Source organism: Oryzias latipes, chromosome 22, assembly GCF_002234675.1.
Source record: "Oryzias latipes chromosome 22, ASM223467v1".
NCBI lineage: Eukaryota > Metazoa > Chordata > Actinopteri > Beloniformes > Adrianichthyidae > Oryzias > Oryzias latipes.
This window is the reverse complement of record NC_019880.2, coordinates 971,580-989,391: the sequence shown is the minus strand read 5'-3', so window position 1 is coordinate 989,391 and position 17,812 is coordinate 971,580. Positions and strand designations below refer to the sequence as shown.

Sequence of the window (17,812 nt, the reverse complement as noted above, 5' to 3'; positions counted from 1 at the left end):
CTTTGACCTTGGGAAGAGACTGCAATCTTGAATTTAAAAAAAAAATCTCCTCCTAGAGATTTGGATCTATCGCCTCCTAACTCCTCGAGCATCTTTTGGAAGCTATGTGGAAAAAAATGTTGGAATTAGATGTTTGTAGATTCTGCTCAGCGTTGGTGTGGCGAGCCCACAAAAGTGGCGTTCCGCTGTTGCTCGCACATTTTTTTTACCAGAATATTGTGAACATGCATTACATGAATTGTTGGCTCAAGCTGAAGAAAACTAAATGACATTTGAGAGGCATCACGATGCAGCACAGCTCACATCTGTGTGGACCAAGAACAGAACCTTGAGGTGTGCCTTTCAGATCTTTGAGCCTCTTGGAAATAACGTCGTTATTTGTTGATGTGTCCACAGTTAACACTGACGTCTGCATTCAAACAATCATATTTTATGCTGTTTGCAGATTATGGATACATAACAGCACAATTGTCTTGTGCATTTCTGCGTGTGTCTCCTCTGAATGTCGTCTCTGTGTTCAGAACCTGCTGTCAGACTTGGACCGGTCCACGGGTCGGTACAGGGAAGAAGTGGGTCTGAAGACGGCCATCATGTCCTTCATCAATGCAGTGCTCAGCCAGGGAGCTGAAGAGGTGACAGAACACGAAGAACGGCCTTTGCCGTGTCAAATGTTCACCGTTTCTGAAGGATTTTTCTGACTTGTTGCTGGGATTCGACTTTCAGAAGAGTTTGGAATTCCGGATCCATTTACGCTACGAGTTCCTGATGCTGGGCATCCAGCCGGTCATCGACAAACTCCGCTCCCATGAAAATGCCACGCTTGACACGTATGTGAAGCTGTGGAAAACATCCGCGGTGTCGCTAGACTGAAGCCTGACTGAAGCCTTTGCTTCTCCTCAGACATTTGGACTATTTTGAGATGTTGAGGAACGACGACGAGCTCAGGTTGTCCAAACGCTTAAACGTTGTGAGTGCTTTTATTTGATAACATTTTCATTTCTCCTGTTTGAATATAAACACTGACAGTTGGAGAAAACTGTTCAGATAGCAGACGGAGGATCTTATTCAGCTGAAACTATTCTGAAGTTGAACTTTCAGTTGTAATTGAACCAAAAGTTGAATTTGTAAAATATAAAGACACAGCAGATTCCTCTGGACAGAGAACATTCATAACAAAGGACAGAAATGATCAACAACTTGAGCTTTTTCTGCTCATACTGACTTCTGTAAATGAAGGGAAACCTTCTGCTCCAAAGGCAGATCCACCAGTGTGAGTAGGTGGCGGGAGTGTAATGATGTGGGAAGCAGCTTGAAGGTTGCAGGACAGTTGAAGTGTTTCTGTACCTCTTCAGATTCTGACTCTGGGATGTTTCGTCTCAGGGCCACATCGACACTAAAAGCGGAAGCCAGATGTTTGAGCTGATCAAGAAGCGCCTGAGCCACACCGAAGCTTACCCCCACCTGCTGTCCGCCCTGCAGCACTGCCTCCTGATGCCCTGTGAGGCCCCCCCCCCCGCCGCCTCGCCAGCGATCTCTGAAGCCCCCCTTTTCACCACGTTGTCTCCTTTCTGGCTGCAGACCAGCAGAGCCGGACGATGCTTCAGCACTGGGTGTTGTTGGACAGGATGGTCCAGCAGCTGGTTCTGCAGACCAACAAAGGTGCAGATCCAGACGTGGCTCCGCTCCAGGACTTTAATGTTAGAACTATTGTGCAAAAGTAAGTCCCAGAGAAGCTCAGACGGGCACTTTATCCAATCACACAACTCCACCGGGGGGGCACATCAACACAGAACATCCTGATGAACCACTGACTGTATCAGAGAACTGGACTGAGTGTGGACCAGGTCTCAGATCCAGAATGGTTCTTCTGACCAATACAACACAGAGTAACAGCTGTTTGTTTCTCTATACGGGATTCTGGCTCAATGGAACCACTTCCTGTCTGTAACGCCAGGGGGGCGGAGTCACTCAGTCTAGTTCTCAGATACAGTCGATGAGATAAACCCAACACTGCAACCACAGAGGAGCTCCTTCAGTCCAAAAGCCTCCAGTTTGATGAGCAGTCTGATGTAAAGATACACAAACTGAGGATCTCCGTCCACGACTCCCGCTTTCGGTTTAACCCAAAGAGACTTGACCTTCCCCGCCCCCCCCTGACAGGGTTCTATCTTCCTGTCTGTTTGCAGCCTGGTCCAGGAAAACGACGTCCAACAATGGCAAGAAGAAGCTGCGGAAATGAGAAAATGTAAAAACACACACACACACACAAACATGGAGACAAATTAAACAACTTTCCTTGTCAAAGTCCAAAATGGAGATGAGGATGCCGGTGACACAAGGCCGTGTCACACAGCCACTATGTACATTTAGCACATTTTTCACAATGAAATGTTGATCATTCTGGATACATGTTTGATTTACGTAACACATGATGTATGATATACGTAAGTGTTTTTTGCGTTTGAACTGTTCAAAACTCTGGTGCGGTTTAGAAATATGCAGTTTGTGCTTATTTTACGTAGTTTATACGCAATTATTGTGTAAATCTTACGCAATTGTGTGTGACTTTTGTGAGATGTTTGTCTAACGGACTTTTCACGCATGAGCCACCGATGTAGAACTTTTCGATCACGAATACGGCGCACAGATCTCGTTAAAGTTACGTATTTGACGCATGAATAACTGATGACTTGCACATATCGCTGTAATCACGCACGGTTATGCACGGTTATGCATATTGAATGACGGGTCTTTAAATCGGTCGGTTTCCCACCCCTCCAGCAGGGAGGGTCTCCCGCTCGTCCAGGGGAATCGACTGTTTCACAAAAACAAAGTATGCGAGGGCCGCGGCGGGAGCTGACCATGGTGCTGAAGCGATGTGATTCCTGCTCAGTGAACGTCAAAGTGAAGAAATTCAAAGCGCAGTTTCACGTGTTCTTTGTGGGTTTGTTTGTGTTTCTTCCCTGGCTTTAACATGTTATTTGTGATTTGTGATACATCTGTGAAAATTTCAGGTGAAGACCACAACTTCTCTCACTTTCTCCACGTATATCCGTGTATGACCAGTTCTCCTCCCTGCAATATGTGCAAACTGTACATAGCGGCCTTCAGAGAAGAAGCCTCATGCAGTCCTCAGCTGTCCGACTTGTTTTTCCCTTCAGGCAATCAGAACCTCCAGCAGAGCTTGGAAAAGAAGAAGAGAGAGTGTGAAGCCAAGACGAAGGAGAAGGAAGAACTGATGGAGCTGCTGAACAAGATGAAAGAGAAACTGGAGCGAGAGACCAAGGAGCACAAGCAGGCCAAACAGCAAGTGGAGGAGCTGTTGGCTCGGCTGAAGCAGCTCAGTTCTGTGGGTTCTAAAGATCTGACTCGGGTTGGTCTTTCCTCAACCGGATCTTCATGTCAGCGGCTCTTCTCTGCTTTCTCGGTAGGCCTCCTCGGTTCCAGGAGGACCTCCGCTGAACTCTGGTGCTTCAGCTCTTCCTGGTCCCGTGTCATCCTCTTCATCGTCCTCCGATCCTCATCCTGCTCCTCCTCCTCCACCACCACCACCACCTCCAGGAGGCCCACCAGCATTTGGCATGGCTCCATTTGCACCTCCTCCTCCTCCTCCTGGAGGTCCTCCAGGATTGGAGCAAAGGAAAAACATTCCTCGACCGTCAAACCCGCTGAAAAGTTTCAACTGGAGCAAACTTCCTGAGGTACATCCGCCTTCTGTCTGCAGCTTTCCTGGGAACGTTCTTCTGGACTTCCAGCTGTTTCTTCTCGTTTCCACAAAGGACTTCAGTCCACAGACACGTTTCTTCTAAAATCACTCGATCGTCCTTCTTGATAATAACTAATAATAATAATTGATACTTTGTTTATCCCGCAATGGGGAAATTCTTCTCCACATTTTGACCCATCCCCCGCGCTCCGGGGGTGACAGCTGGCTGGGATCTAACCACCAACCCTTCGGTTGTTGGACGACCGCTCTACCGCCTGAGCTAAACTGCCGCCAAATGTCCAGATTTGTGTCCTCTTCCACGGCAAATGAAGGTCTCCTGTTGGACATGTGTGGTCAGCAGGCTTAAAGGAGTTTAGGTCAGGAGTGTCCCATTCCAGGCCTCGGGGGCCGGTGTCCTACATGTTTTGCAACCAACCTGTCATTGAAGCTCCTTATTGGCCAAACACACCTGATCCAGGTAATCGGCAGCAGGATTTCTGGAGGCCGGCCCTCGAGGCCTGGAGTCTGACCCGTCTGGCCTAGAAGGTCTTCACAGACAAACTCGTGTTGTTCATTTGCTTGAAGAGCTCAACACTCCTGTCCACATAAAAGATCAGCTGTTAGAACAGGTTAAAGGTCATCCGAAGCTGCAGGACCTTTCTAAACGCTGCTCGATCTTTCCAGAACAAGATCGAGGGAACCATCTGGAAAAAGATTGATGACCGGAACGTCTTCAAAGTCCTGGATCTGGAAGAATTAGAGAAGACCTTCTCAGCTTACCAGAGACCAGCGGTAACGCCCACATGACACCCAAGGTTTTTCCTGACAAAGTGTTTGATGCACAAAGACATTTTTACCCACAGAAGGAAATCGAAGAGGACCACACGTCAGTGAGGAAGGTCAAGGAGCTGTCTGTGATCGATGGCCGGCGAGCGCAGAACTGTAACATCCTGCTGTCCCGGTCAGTGCTCCTATGAAGCTCTGCCGCTGCTCTTGTTTGCCTCTTAAAAAAACTGTGCCATCTTCATCCCAGACTGAAGCTGAGCAATGATGAGATCTGCCAGGCCCTCGTCACCATGGACGAGCAGGAGGACCTACCCACAGACACGTTGGAGCAGGTGACCACTCACCAAACGTCTCTTCAGCGTGACAAAGGTCTTTGTGAAGAGCTGGTAAACATCGCGCTGTTGTGTTTGTGCAGCTTCTAAAGTTCGTTCCTGAGAAGAGCGACATCGAGCTGCTGGAGGAGCACAAGCACGAGGTGGACCGCATGGCCAGAGCCGACCGCTTCATGCTGGACATGAGTAGGTAAGCAGCCCGACAAACACAAGCCAGCGCTGTCTGTACGGAAGGGAGGGAGCAGCTGATCAGCCAGCAGATGGAGCAAAGTCAGGTCTTGATGGTTCCATGGTCAGCTGCTGCGAAGGTTACCAGAAAACAGATTCACAGAAAGAAGCACGGCATCTGTCTGTTGCCATGGATACCAGAGAAGCTGCAGTATCTGGACTGACAGAACATCTTTTTCTCTCCGTCAGTTTTGACCACTACCAGCAGAGGCTGCAGACTCTCCTCTTTAAGAAGAAGTTTCCGGACAGACTGGCAGACGTCAAACCCAGGATCAAAGGTCCGCCTCGTTCCCACAGAAGGACGTTTCCCTCCAGAGCTAAAGCTTCACCTGGCACTGTTTTCTGTGTGACCTCAGCTCTCGGCCTGGCGTCGCAGGAGGTGGTCCAGAGCGGGAAGCTCTGCCAGCTCCTGGAGGTGGTTCTGGCCTTTGGGAACTACATGAATAAAGGTCAACGCGGGAACGCGCTGGGCTTCAAAGTTTCCAGCCTCAACAAGATCGCAGACACCAAGTCCAGCATTGACAAGTAGGCCGAGCTCCAGGAACTCCACGAGGAGCAAACGCTTCATCGTGCTGGTGGTCTGCTGTTTTCTGGGATGTCATGGAAATGAGCAGGAAAAGCCCTTTACTGCCCCCAGTGGAAGGAAAAGGCCTTCCAGTAGGGGACTGGATCATGACAGGGGTCTCAGACCTGAAACGGATGTTATAAAGAGTTAAACGCTAGTTATTCATGTCTTGCAGATTCTTCTAGAGTATTGTTTAAGAAGTGTCTGCAGAGTCAGACCAAGTTCTTCCAAACCCAAAGCGTAGCAGGAACATTTCTAAACTGCTGAGGAAAGCTGGCTTTGTTTTTGCAGAAATGTCTCTCTGCTGCACTACATGGTCTCTGTCCTGGAGAAGAAGTTTCCTGCTGTGGCAGCTTTCAGCGAGGAGCTGAGGAACGTGCCTGAAGCCTCCAGAGTCAAGTAACGTCCCAGATTTCATCAAGTCCCGGCTGAATGTGAGCATGTGACGTAGACGAGTCCTTCTGTGTCTGCAGCATGGTGGAGCTGGAGAAGGACATCAGCGCTCTGAGGTCTGGTCTGAAGAGCATCGAGGCGGTGAGTGAATGAACCGGACCTCCAGTCCAGGCGTGGTACCGTCACGTCTGACAGTCTGCTCGTCTGCAGGAGCTGAAGTACCAGGAATCCTGTCAGCGTGCAGCAGATGCGTTTGTCCCCGTGGTCAGCCAGTTCCTCGCCGTGGCGTCCTTCAGTTTCTCTGACGTGGAGGAGTCTCTGCAGGAAGCCAAAGACCTGGTGAGGGTCTGTGTGTGACACGGAGAATCACATCTTCTCCTTCTGTGTCGTTAAAGTTTTTTTTTCCTGATTCAGTTTTGTTTTAACTGTCCTTTTTCTAAACTGTGAGAAAAGTCGACATTTGATTTGCACCTAAACTTGTTTGCTCCAGAGGCGCCTTCAGGTTTTTTGTTGGATGAAAGCTTTGAGAAGATCTTCTAACATCCCGGTTCTCCGCTGCCGCAGTTCCTAAAGGCGCTGCAGCACTTCGGAGAAGACTCCTCCGCCCTGAAAGCAGACGAGTTCTTCGGCACCTTCAGCGCTTTCCTCGCGGCGTTCACCGAGGCCCGGCAGGACAACCAGGACCGGGCCCGGCGCCAAGAAGAGGAGGAGAGACGGGCGCTCATGGAGGCTCAGGTCAGGCTTTGTCTGCAGAAGATCCTGCAGGAGAAGATGAACTGAAGCTTTTTCACGGTTTCTTCCTCATCTGTACTGCAAATGATTTGAATGAGGAGGATTGACATGTTCAGTTATTGATTATTGTTCACGACTGAAGGTAAGTTCAGAGGTCGACTTCAGACCTGACCCGACTGTGTCTCCCTGCAGAAAAAGGAGGAGCGAGCACAGAGGATGAAGAAGGCCAGAGCAAACGATGAAGAGGAGGGCGAGTTTGACGACCTGGTGTCGGCTCTGCGATCCGGAGAAGTCTTCAACATGTCCAAACTGAACCGCCGGAAACAACAGAAACCCAACTCCAAAAAGAGCCCATTGACCAGATTGGACCTAAACTAGGCCAGAATCTGATCAAACCGGACCAAAATCTGGAGGAACTGGATCTTAACCGGGCCAAAGTGTGACAGAACAGCACTAAAAACCGAGCTAAAGTGTGACAGAAGCAGACTGGATCTCAGACAGAGGGCATGGACACACAGAACTTGTTCCGTCACTAAAGGAAGAACCCAAATCCGTCCGTCTTCTAAAGCGGTTCCCGTGCTGGGGTCATGGCGATGCTGGAGCCTATCCCACAGACCGTCCATCAAAGAACCACAGAGAAAACACAAATGTCAAATTTAAAAATCAGAGAGCAGCAGTCTTCTCTGATTTTACCCAGAATGCACAAGGCCAAACAGCCAGAGCAGACAGGACAGACGTCCTCATCGGGTTTCTGACCCGATTTGGCTTCAGGCTTCATCTGAAAGACAAACCTCAGCGGAAACGGAGGAAACGTTTGGCCTCCCCACAAACCTGTGTGTTTGAAAACGTTGTATCAAGTCTTTTTGCTGCTGCAACTTTATTTAAAGATATTTATATATTTTTAGTGTGAATTGTGAACCGGACCCACCTGATTCACTTTAGAAATAAAATATAGTTTTAAAAGAAAAGGTTTATAAAGAAATAATGTGGAATTTAGTCTTGAAGGGGATTTTTAAGACCATCTTTCAGCAGCTGGAGACTGAGAAAAAAACTTGTTTTCGCAGCTTTAAACAGGAAACAGACAATCAGGAGTGTCAATGAACACCATTTGGTTGATCAATTAGTAACAAAAAAGACATTTCTGCACAAAGTTTTATTTTGAAAAACAGCAGGTTTCATTGCAAACGCCTGTTCAGTTAAAAGAAAGAAGTTTGGAGCAGAAAGAGTCTGTCAGATTTCTCCCATTTCATCCTTTAAATCTGGATGTTTCTCCTGGGTGGAGACGTGGAAACATTCATAGGTCTACCACGATGTCTACCACGTCTGCGGCGAGGGAACGGAGGGTCTGACTGACCATCTCTTCGGGGCGGTGCAATAGAGGGTTTGATTCTCCCTCACAGAACTGTTCTGGAGTTTGCAGATGATTGTAACGGTTCACTTACGCTGAATAATAAACACATTTCAGACGCTCTGTGCCGTATTTTGTCTCTGCTATGATAAGCCCCGCCTCCTTCCGCTCCAGAGGTCGGGTTATTATGACATAAGAGACATCAGCGGGAAAACACGGTCGATAAAGTTACGTGAAGAGCTGCTGATGGTGATGACAGAAGAACAGTCCGGGCTGAGGAGCTCCCCGCCCAGATGGGGGCGGAGCTACGCATCCAGACCGCAGCAGACATGTCACAGGATGAAGAGACGGGGTTAACCTGCGGACAGATCTGCTTCAGGGCAGGAAATGAGGAAGACCTGGAAGGTGTGTCCCGGTTTGAGTGGCGGTTCGTCCACAGCTTTAGATGATGTCACAAAAACAGAAAGAAGTCGCCCACATCGACCTCCAGGTTCTGCAGCCGTTTGTTGTTCTGGTGGATCCTGACGTCTGGACGGACTTTAGACGGAGACGCTGAAGGACGGTGGGACTCTGGGTTCGAACGGCGCCCTCTAGAGGGAAGCTGCTGGAACAGACCTGCAGCAGATCAGGGTCCACGGAGAGCAGCATCCAGACCCTGTCAGGGTTCAGACACAGCAGCCGATCGGTTCTGGACTCATCCAGAGTGGGTTCTGCTCTAGCTGCGGTGCTGGTTCTGACTCTGGATCAGGCTCAGCTGGCTCCTCAGGTTCTGGCAGCGGGCCGTCAGGCTGCTGTTGTCCTCCAGCAGCTTGCTGTGCTCCTGGAAGAGGCGGGACGTCATCTGCTGCTCCTTCTGCTCCTCCTCCAGATCACACGTGAGTTCTTGCCTGAAAGGAGACCGTCAGCAGGTCAGGAGACGCCGGTGCAGAGTTCTGCACCACACCCGGATCTGCTGCTGGTCCAAAACCACCAGCAGATCCTCCCTGAAGCCCCTCTGGTCCCGTGACCCCAACCAGGCAGATGACAAGACTCACTTTTTGCGCAGAAGGTCGGCGATCTCCGACTGCACCCTCAGGTACTCGTGTGCCATCCTGATGTGCTGCTCGAACACGGCCACAGACTCCTGCGAGTTCGGACACGGAGCCAGAGGCTGAGGAGCAAACGCACACGGTCAGGTGGGCGGAGCCCAGAGCTCGGTTGGCGTCCATCACAGTTTGAGCCTCCGATGGATTTCAGATGAAAACCGATCGCTTTGTTCCACAAAACAGAGGAACTCTCTGGTGAGTGAAGAAGCGGTTTTAGGCAGGGAGTGGGGGGGGGGCAGCTCAGTGCGTGGAAAATAAAAAATCTGCCCCACTATTGGTTTACTATTCTATGTTGTTTCGCACACTTTGGAACGACCATGAACCTGCAAATTGGCGCCCAGCAGCTGCACGCTACTGTCTTTGAGAGGACGCCGCAAATGTGAAGGAAAAGGGGAGGGGCGAGGGGCGCAGCCACGATTACACCTGCATCATGGCGTGCCTTTGGATTCCTCAGCTCATGTTAATAACGTCATTCTTTAGGAACTATTGCAGACATTTTGATGATGACGTGTCTTCATTTTCCATCGATTGTTTTCTTTGTCTGCCTGTGCTTTAGTTGGTGTCAGTATTTGACAGACAGACAGCAGGTAATGCAGGGAAACAGCTGCACTTTATGACATCAGAAATAAACTATAGATCATTTTTTATGAATGGATTGAGGCTTTTTGGAGGATTTTTACTGTTAGTGTCACACAAAATTAGGAAAATGTCAAATATTTTTGGAGTTATTCCAGTGATGAGTTATGTGATTTAGTTGTTAATGTTTTCTAAAACCTAAAAATGGTAAAATAATATTCACAATAACAGGTTTTCTCTGATCCGTTTCACAAAGACACACTGAACGTCACACACCAAGAAATGAACTTAGTGCTAAAAATGATGCAGGAGTCCAGATCTAACAAATGATAAAAGATCAAAGAAAACAGAATGAATTGATTTATTTCTAATTATTAATGTTTCCAGGCTTTGTTTGTTTTGTTCTGCAGCATCTTCATATTTGTATAATTTTGACAGAATATGTTTTTATGGAGAGAAAAATATTAAACGTTGTTTAAGGTTTAACTTGATTTATTCTGGATTAATGTTCATGTTATTATTCATGTTTATGTTCACAAAGTTCAGTTTTAAAGGTTTAAAAGTTTACCTTTAGTGAGTTCAGCTAATGGTTCCCATGTTTTCGACCCCAAACCTAAAGCGTGTTTTGGATTTAGGCCCCCAGTGCGACTTTGACCCCCCCCCCAATACTAGTATATCAAAATTATCAAATTAATTCATAAATTTTTGTGTAAAATGGACAAATAAAGATAGGAAACAAGAGGGTGTGTGTGTGTGGGGGGGGGGGTAAGTTACTGTAGAACGGATCAGAGCCGAGACGAACCAGGAAAACAGGAGCTTGTGTTGACATCACAGGTGTGTTCTCACCTGCAGTTGGTGATCCAGCTTCTGATAGGCCAGGGGGACGTCTGAGCCGTTGGTGGACGCAGACACTGCCGCAAACAAACGACAAACGTCAGCAAAAAGCAGCTGTCGCCCCCTGCTGGTCCAGAACGGGAAGAGCAGTGCAGCCCAAAAGGGTTTGGGTTTTAGAACCAACTAGAACCATTTCAGGACCTGGTCAGAACCGGCGGTCCAAACACACCATCACTTTGGAAGAAGGTTGCTGGATTCTTCAGATAATTCTGATGCTACGTCACTGTGGTTGAAGCTGAAAGAGCTTGTTTAGCTCCCATCATGCATCTGGTGCTCTGAGAGGATCGATTTGATTAAAAATGTAAACATGTCCACATAGAATAATAAAGATCAGGCTTCTCCTCACGAACCTGCAGTCACCTGTGCGTGCAGGTGACTTATCGCCTCTTTTATGTCCATGTTTGTGTCCCGATCAGAACAGATCAGGTGTGAGGAGCAGAAGGAGGAGCAGGAGAAAACCTCCAGACGACAGGAGGAGGAGTTAAGGGAAGCACCTTTAGACCATTTCCTTCATGTTTCTTTTCAAATCTTCTTCTTTTGTTCAAACTTAAGTTCATGTTTTGCTTTTGGTGAATTCAAAACTTGGTTCTGTAATTGAATGATGTGGCGTTTATCGCCCCCTACTGACAAAACATGAAACGTGCTTCTGAAACTGGGTGAATATGCTTTTCACATTTAAATGAGGCTGCAGCTAAAATCATGGTGTGGAGATCCACTGCAGGTCAGAAGACTGACGGCACCTTCAGGTCCGGAGCTTCACCTCACGAATATTTACTTTATTATATATGGTACATATAGTAGGAACATGGAACGTCCCGCAGTTCCTGAATGCCACACAGATGGTTTTAGCCTGATGTGACACTTTCCTTCAGCTGACTATTTCCCATGATGCTCCTCACCTGTGGGACTCTGTAGGGTCATCCTCAGCTCTGATTGGCTGGCGGTGGAGACAGAGCTGCTGGAGTGGGTGGGGCTTTCCGTGCTGGGCATCCTGGACAGACCTGCGTGCAGCGTGGGCGTCTGCAGGCGGGAGCAGATGGTCAGGGCACTGAACCGCCGCCTGTGGGCGGCAGCCTGGCCTCAGGTACCTTTGAGGGTTTGAAGTGCAGCGGGATTCTGGAGTCCACGCTCTTCAGGGTCTCCTCCCTGCTGGGCGGGTCTCCGAGCTCCACGCCGTCACTGCGGTTGGTGCTGAGGCTGCAGGCGGCGAAGGAGCCGGTGCTGGGGGCGGAGGAGCTCCCCCTGCTGGAGGGGGCGGGGCGAGGAAGACTGAGCGGCTCATCAGAACCTGGAAAGTACTGAGACATGGATTACCTGGATTATTTGACAGAACCGCATCACAACAAGCATAACCAACGAAGCTCAGATGGTGGCTTCAGAAAAACGGGACTGAATTCTCTTTTCCTCCTTTTGTTTCTAAAAGGTTTTCTGGATCTTTCTCTGAACTGAAACGAGGATTTGAAGCCTGAAATAAAAAAGCGAGGGGTTTGATTGACGTGTCTCCTCACTTCAGGGACCGTCAGAACCGGATCGTCCGAAGCTTCGCGGCTAAGCTTCCGTCTGTTCGGCTCACAGACTCTTCTAGAATGAGGAACAATGGCTTTCTGTGGAGCTCCAGGGGGAGGGGCTACCTTCATCAGGTGGCTCATGGTGTCCCGGACCTCGCTCATGGGGGGCCTCTGGCTGGGCTCTTTGTCCCAGCAGCGGGTCATCAGGGTCTCGATGGGTTCTGGAAGGTCTCGGATCAGAGGGGGCCGGGTCCCTGCGAGACAGTAAGGGCTCCGTGAGGAAGCTAAGCGGGACAAAAACTACCCCCCCTTTGACGGGCTACGCCTCACCTCTGTGCACCGCCCACATGATGCAGAAGGCGGAGCCACCGATCTCGTCGAAGGGCTTCTTCCGGGTCATGACCTCCCACAGGATGATGCTCCAGCTGAACACGTCACATTTCTCGCTGTAGTTACTTCCTGAAGCAGAGAAGTTACAGACGGACGAAGACGGAGGAGAGGATTTGGTTCTGGATTCAAGAAACGCATGTGAAACCGACGGATTCTGAAGCTGAAGCTTCAGGACGACTCCTGAAAGAGTCTTTTTCTCTCAGAACAACAGGATAGCTGGTAGGGCAGCAGTGGACGGATACGGTCGGCGGCCTGTGGGGTCTCCTTAAAGGAAAGGGGGTCCTACCTTCAGATGTTGGGGTCAGTCCCAACATCAGGGATGGCTTCAAAAACCAGCTCACCTTCAAACACCTCGGGGGCCATCCAGGCGGCGCTGCCCTTGTTGTTGGTCATGTAGGTCTGGATGTCGCACGCCGTCCCGAAGTCGCAGATCTTCAGCACGGTTCCTTGAGCCACCAGGAGCAGGCTGCAACAAAAAGCATCAGATCTGGGCACGCTGGCGGGGTCTCGAACCCGCGCAGCTTTCAGGCTGAACCGAGGAGATCCGTCACGCTACGGCCCGCTGCTGCGCCCGCCACGATCCACGGCAGGTGAGATTAGCCACAGAATGCTGAGTCAGCTGAGCAGCAAACACCAAACTCTAAAACGTAAGACGAAGCTCAAACTACTGAAATCTAAGGGAACTGGAAATCACTGATCTCAGAGAGCACGCCGCTTTTTGAGGGGTGAAACGCCTTTGTGGTCGTCCAGCCGGCGGATGGCGCCCATCTTCATCTTCAACCCCACAAAAGCGGCGGCAGACCGGAACAACAGCGGAGGAGCGAGGACTCTCTTACTTTGGCGGTTTGAGGTCCCTGTGAATCAGAGCTTTGGGCTTCATGGCGTGGAGGTAAGCGACGCCCTCGGCGCACTGCAGACACCAGCTCATGGCGTGCGCCGCTGTGTAGCGGGGCTGCGGCTCGGCGCCGTGCAGGACTGAAAGATGAGCGACAGCTGCATGGACGCGTTCAAACAGGCCCACACCTCCAAGCTTGTCACTTACAGTTGTAGAGAGATCCACATTCTGCAAACTCCATGACCAGACAGACCTGAGGACAGACGGAGCCACAATACTATGAACGCTCAAATAACACAATCAGGACCTTTATTTTGGTAGGTCAGCTTCCTGCTCTGGACCAATAGGATGTCCTCCAAACATCAGGGGCCTCATTTCTAAAGGTTGCGTACGCACAAAAGAAGGCGTACGCCAATCTCTACGCAATAGTTGAGATTTATAAAAAGCAAACTTGAGGGGAAAATGTGCGGTCCTTCACGCTCTGACCCAGGCGTACGCACAAAAACGGGTGAAATGAGAAACGGCGACACCGTCGGCAGATGGAAGAAACACGTGAAAATGACAATACTGCCTCTCAGAAATAACATGAAGACTTCACAAAGCAAGTCTGACAATTAACAGCTACACAAACACCCGTTTGATCGATCAGCAGTGAAACAAACAAAAAAAATCAAACGAAAATTACAACAGAAATTCAAATGAACACATATTTGGAAAAAGAAAAGTGAAATATGTTCTACAATATTGGCATGTTGTGCAATTCATCCTCATAAATAATATAGTTAACAGAATGAAATAATGTAAAAACTGATATTCTCGTCAATGTGTCCGTCTGGCGGAGCAGATTTAGGTGCAATTAGACAGACAGATGGATAGATAGAGAGAGATGTATTAATTGTCCACTGGGGAAAGTTGTTTTCATATTAAAACATTTCTTCATAAGCTATGGAATTATGGTATTCATGCATTTGCCTTTAGTTTGTTTTATTTTTGATAAAACAATGTATGGCGTATGTCTCAACCATTCAGAAAGCAACAAGAAATTACATTTGCTGATCAATTTCCCATTTCCACGTGGATTATTACCGACATCTGTAGCTTGTCAGATGTAATTAAATGGAGGGAAATAAATCATCACAATGCGTAATGACGCACAATGGCTGATCTTGCGCTCTTAGAAGATGTGGCAAATGGAAGAATTCAGAGTGAACGCATCTTTAGACAGCAAGAAGAGTTGCTGGCAAACGAGGACGAGTGGCTTATGAGCCGGTTCCGACTTCCTCTGCGGGCTTTTGGGGGGGGTGTCACCCGGTGCATCTGGCGCGTCGTGTCCCCCTGCGCCTCAGTCACCGCTCCACTAAGGGATTCCCCAATTCTTGCCGCCAGTCTCTCATCAAGAGGGGTCAGCTCCGGTGTCCCCCCCCCCGGTGGCAGAGACACTCTGGCGATGCAGCACCAGACGTTTTTTTGCCTCGACCTTGATGTCCGACCATTTCTTTTTTATTTCGGCCACGGTCCGAGGTTGTGAGGCTGCAGCATTTACGGCATTTGCCGCTCACATGCCTTTTTGGCATTAGTAATGCCCCCACTGTGCCCTCCCAACAACACTTTTCTCCTCTTTTCCACCTCGCCAACGATAAATTCTACTTCACATTGAGTGAAGTTACGTTTTTTTCATTTCCTCTCTGTGTTGCCATGGTTTCGCAATCAATGAATATTCATTTATGGGCGTTTCACGGACTATTTATGGGCAACTATGGGCGTGTCATGAGGCCGCTAAAGCTGCGCTGCATTTAGAATTGGTTGTGATTTATTAAGGGAAAGATGCGTAGTATGTGCGTGCGCACGGTTTTATAACTCCGAATATTTCTGTGCGTGCGCACGTCCTATGTTTCATCCGTACGCCACTTCTGACGCAAATCCTACGCAAAGTTTTAGAAATGAGGCCCCAGGCCTTTTCACCAAATCATCAAAGACATTCTGCACATCAAACCACAGCAAATGACAGGAGCTGAGTGGGAGGAGCCAAGTGGGAGGAGGTTCTCACCGGGTTGTCGCAGGAGCCGTACAGCTTCACGATGTTGGGGTGATTGACCCGGGACAGCTGGCGGAGCTGCAGAGACACCAAAACCCTGTTTGAATGACAGGATCAGACCATTCGGAACCAAAAAACCAACGGAAGCATGGCGGTAAAGACAGGAAGCTCCTGCGGTCCACGAGCCCTCAGGTGAGCTCCATTCAAGCAGAATGAGAACCACAGATGAGCTCTACAGGGAACATCTGATCTGATGGACCTCCACTAAGTCCTGATGGGATTGAAAAGGACATCCAGAGCAGAGCTGACACCTCCAGAGAAATGAGGAGAAGATCAGCAGAAGACAAATGTTCAGAAGCTGCTCAGGATAGAGTTTGATCTGTTTTCTTCCATGTCTATCAACAGACGATCATTGATCATGAATATCATGACGTGTCATCAAAGACCACAGAAGAATTCTAGATGAAATGTGAGCTGATGTTGCTGCTGCAGCTGACATGTCGTCCTCAAACGAACATCCATGAGGGAACAGAGGTTATTGATCCGTACATGAGTTCCTATGGAAAGAGGCGTTCCACTCGGAGTGAAAGATGGAAAAACGGCATTTCCTCATTCCTGTCTTTGTGCAGACATGTCGGTCAGACCGACGCTGCAGGGAAAACTGGAATGACGGATTTATGAAACGTTCAGAATAATATTAAGAAGTGTCTCTATGTTTCATCCCGTAGGTTCAGGAACCACAGAACGACAGCAGAACAGGTTCTTTCAAATTCAGAATGTTTCGTAGTTTCTAAAAAATGAAGGAAGACAGAGGAATGTGAGCCTGATGGAAGCTGAGAAGCCCTGGTTCCTGCTGGGAAACGGACTTGGAGAACCAGCTGCACTACAGAAGGAGCTGTGAGCGGCAGCCTGTCGGCGTTTCACCAACCAAAACCAACGTCTGAACTCCAGCCAAGACGGATGAATTTGTTCATAGGAAAGGAAAACGTTTAGCTCATCACCGCTAGCTCCACGGAAAAGTGGGGCTGAATTCCCACCTGACCACTAAAAACTAGATAGTGCAGCACATGTATGTTAAAAGCAATTCAAACAGAACACTCACTACTTTTTCTTTTTAAATGGCAGATAAGACGTCATTGACTTCACTAAGTTAAAATCTAATTAATATGAGCGTTTTGGGACGATTATTTATGATCCACTGTCCTTGAGGGTTTATTACAAAGTACATTTAAATACATTTTTATGCCACAAATTGTTCAGACGCAATGCATTGTGGTCTATATTTACTGATCTAGTGAGTGTTGATGCACACTGGTTATTTGCAGAGACTTCTGGGAAATTTCTATGGCTCTGGATTGTGGAATTGTAGATTCAGACAAACTAGAACATGGAGAAGGCTCCATAGAGAGAGTATGGAGGGAATTCAGACACAACCTGTGTGTGTCTGTTAGCCTGGGGGCGGAGCTGGCAGCGCAGACTCTTCCTGGAAGGGGCGGTTCTTCACTTTGTGATGTCACAAAGTGAGAACTAAAGGAGAGCAGGTTAGAGGAAAACTTAAAGATATGTGACCGGATCAAAATACCACTTTAGGGTTGTTTTAGTGAGGAATGAACATTATAAATATTAGGCCCTTTCAGGGAACAAACCTGGAGCCCCCCCCCCCCCCCCCCCCCCCCGGAAACAAATGCTTCTCTGGACAGGCTCATTCTGACTTTATTTAACAAAGTAAACACAGTTGGATCTGCCTGTTTCACATAAATGAGCAGTTCTCACTGATTTCCAGCGGCTGCTGTCAGAACAGCAACAACTTTCGCAACACTGGGATGTTGAGCGCGCGCGCTTTAGCACGGGAGGGGTACGGGCTGTGAGCGCGCGCGCGCGTGTGTGCTTGTGTTGTGGTGGTGCGTGAGGGGTTGGGGGGTGTTGGTTTCACGGTACCTCCACCAGAAAGGCGCTCCTCTCGGAGTCGCTCTCGATGCTCTTGATGGCCACCACCTTCCCTCTCCACACCGCCTTGAAGACCACCCCGAAGGTCCCTCTGCCGACGGCCTGCGGTCACAGCGGGACGGGGGTCACCCACACACACAGACAGGGCAGGCCGCTGCCGGACCGGGTTCCCCCCTCCGCTCCCCCGAACGGGCTCCACTTACCGCCTCCACCTGGATGTCCTCGTAGCGGATGTCCTCGAACACGCAGCCGGCTGCAGCCTCCGCCATCGCGGCGGAGCAACAAGCCTCCTCGGCGGGACTCCGGGCTGGACCTCCTTCTGCAGTCGGGGAAAACGCCGAGCCCCGCCCTCATCTGTTGCTGTGAAACCAGGAAGTAGACCCGACGACTGCAGGGAGGCGCAGTTTCCGACACTCACAGGAAGCACCTGAACGTCTCAGCGAAAGAGAAGA

At 49.1% G+C, this 17,812-nt stretch overlaps 2 protein-coding genes across 3 annotated transcripts in view; one reads left to right on the top strand and one right to left on the bottom strand.

Annotated features, from left to right (window-relative positions):
* LOC101155891 (disheveled-associated activator of morphogenesis 1) overlaps positions 1-8,211 on the top strand; it is a 12,689-nt gene extending 4,478 nt beyond the window's left edge. The window contains exons 8-27 of one of the 2 annotated variants that reach the window (XR_002292983.1): positions 522-632; positions 724-827; positions 901-967; positions 1,381-1,498; positions 1,579-1,717; positions 2,187-2,245; positions 3,162-3,349; positions 3,432-3,701; positions 4,391-4,498; positions 4,570-4,667; positions 4,740-4,824; positions 4,908-5,014; positions 5,242-5,330; positions 5,409-5,577; positions 5,909-6,016; positions 6,091-6,151; positions 6,221-6,349; positions 6,575-6,745; positions 6,935-7,179; positions 7,213-8,211. Coding sequence is in view for 1 of the 2 variants with exons in the window: in XM_004082057.3 (XP_004082105.1) it covers positions 522-632; positions 724-827; positions 901-967; positions 1,381-1,498; positions 1,579-1,717; positions 2,187-2,245; positions 3,162-3,349; positions 3,432-3,701; positions 4,391-4,498; positions 4,570-4,667; positions 4,740-4,824; positions 4,908-5,014; positions 5,242-5,330; positions 5,409-5,577; positions 5,909-6,016; positions 6,091-6,151; positions 6,221-6,349; positions 6,575-6,745; positions 6,935-7,120 (2,367 nt within the window). In the remaining variant the exon portion in view is untranslated. Of the gene's footprint in view, positions 1-521; positions 633-723; positions 828-900; positions 968-1,380; positions 1,499-1,578; positions 1,718-2,186; positions 2,246-3,161; positions 3,350-3,431; positions 3,702-4,390; positions 4,499-4,569; positions 4,668-4,739; positions 4,825-4,907; positions 5,015-5,241; positions 5,331-5,408; positions 5,578-5,908; positions 6,017-6,090; positions 6,152-6,220; positions 6,350-6,574; positions 6,746-6,934 lie in introns of both variants that reach the window. The other variant, XM_004082057.3, reaches the window with a different exon arrangement.
* On the bottom strand, positions 7,878-17,812 carry LOC105356874 (mitogen-activated protein kinase kinase kinase 7-like). Its single transcript, XM_023951669.1, has 13 exons — positions 17,564-17,812; positions 17,352-17,462; positions 15,426-15,491; positions 13,586-13,631; positions 13,380-13,518; positions 12,885-13,009; positions 12,484-12,612; positions 12,277-12,407; positions 11,734-11,943; positions 11,545-11,665; positions 10,598-10,662; positions 9,125-9,240; positions 7,878-8,977 (listed from the first exon to the last, which is right to left on the bottom strand). Exons 1-13 carry the CDS (start codon positions 17,627-17,629, stop codon positions 8,806-8,808), a joined length of 1,497 nt encoding a protein of 498 aa, XP_023807437.1. The 5' UTR covers positions 17,630-17,812; the 3' UTR covers positions 7,878-8,805.

What these genes read in the sequence shown, in the direction of transcription:
- LOC105356874 (XM_023951669.1), bottom strand. Translation starts at nt 17,629, where the DNA reads ATGGCGGAGGCTGCAGCCGGCTGCGTGTTCGAGGACATCCGCTACGAG. An exon ending in GGAGCGCCTTTCTGGTGGAG is followed by an intron (nt 15,492 to 17,351) that starts GTACCGTGAAAC and finishes GTGTCTCTGCAG; the next exon opens with CTCCGCCAGCTGTCCCGGGT. An exon ending in AGGGACCTCAAACCGCCAAA is followed by an intron (nt 13,010 to 13,379) that starts GTAAGAGAGTCC and finishes TTTTTGTTGCAG; the next exon opens with CCTGCTCCTGGTGGCTCAAG.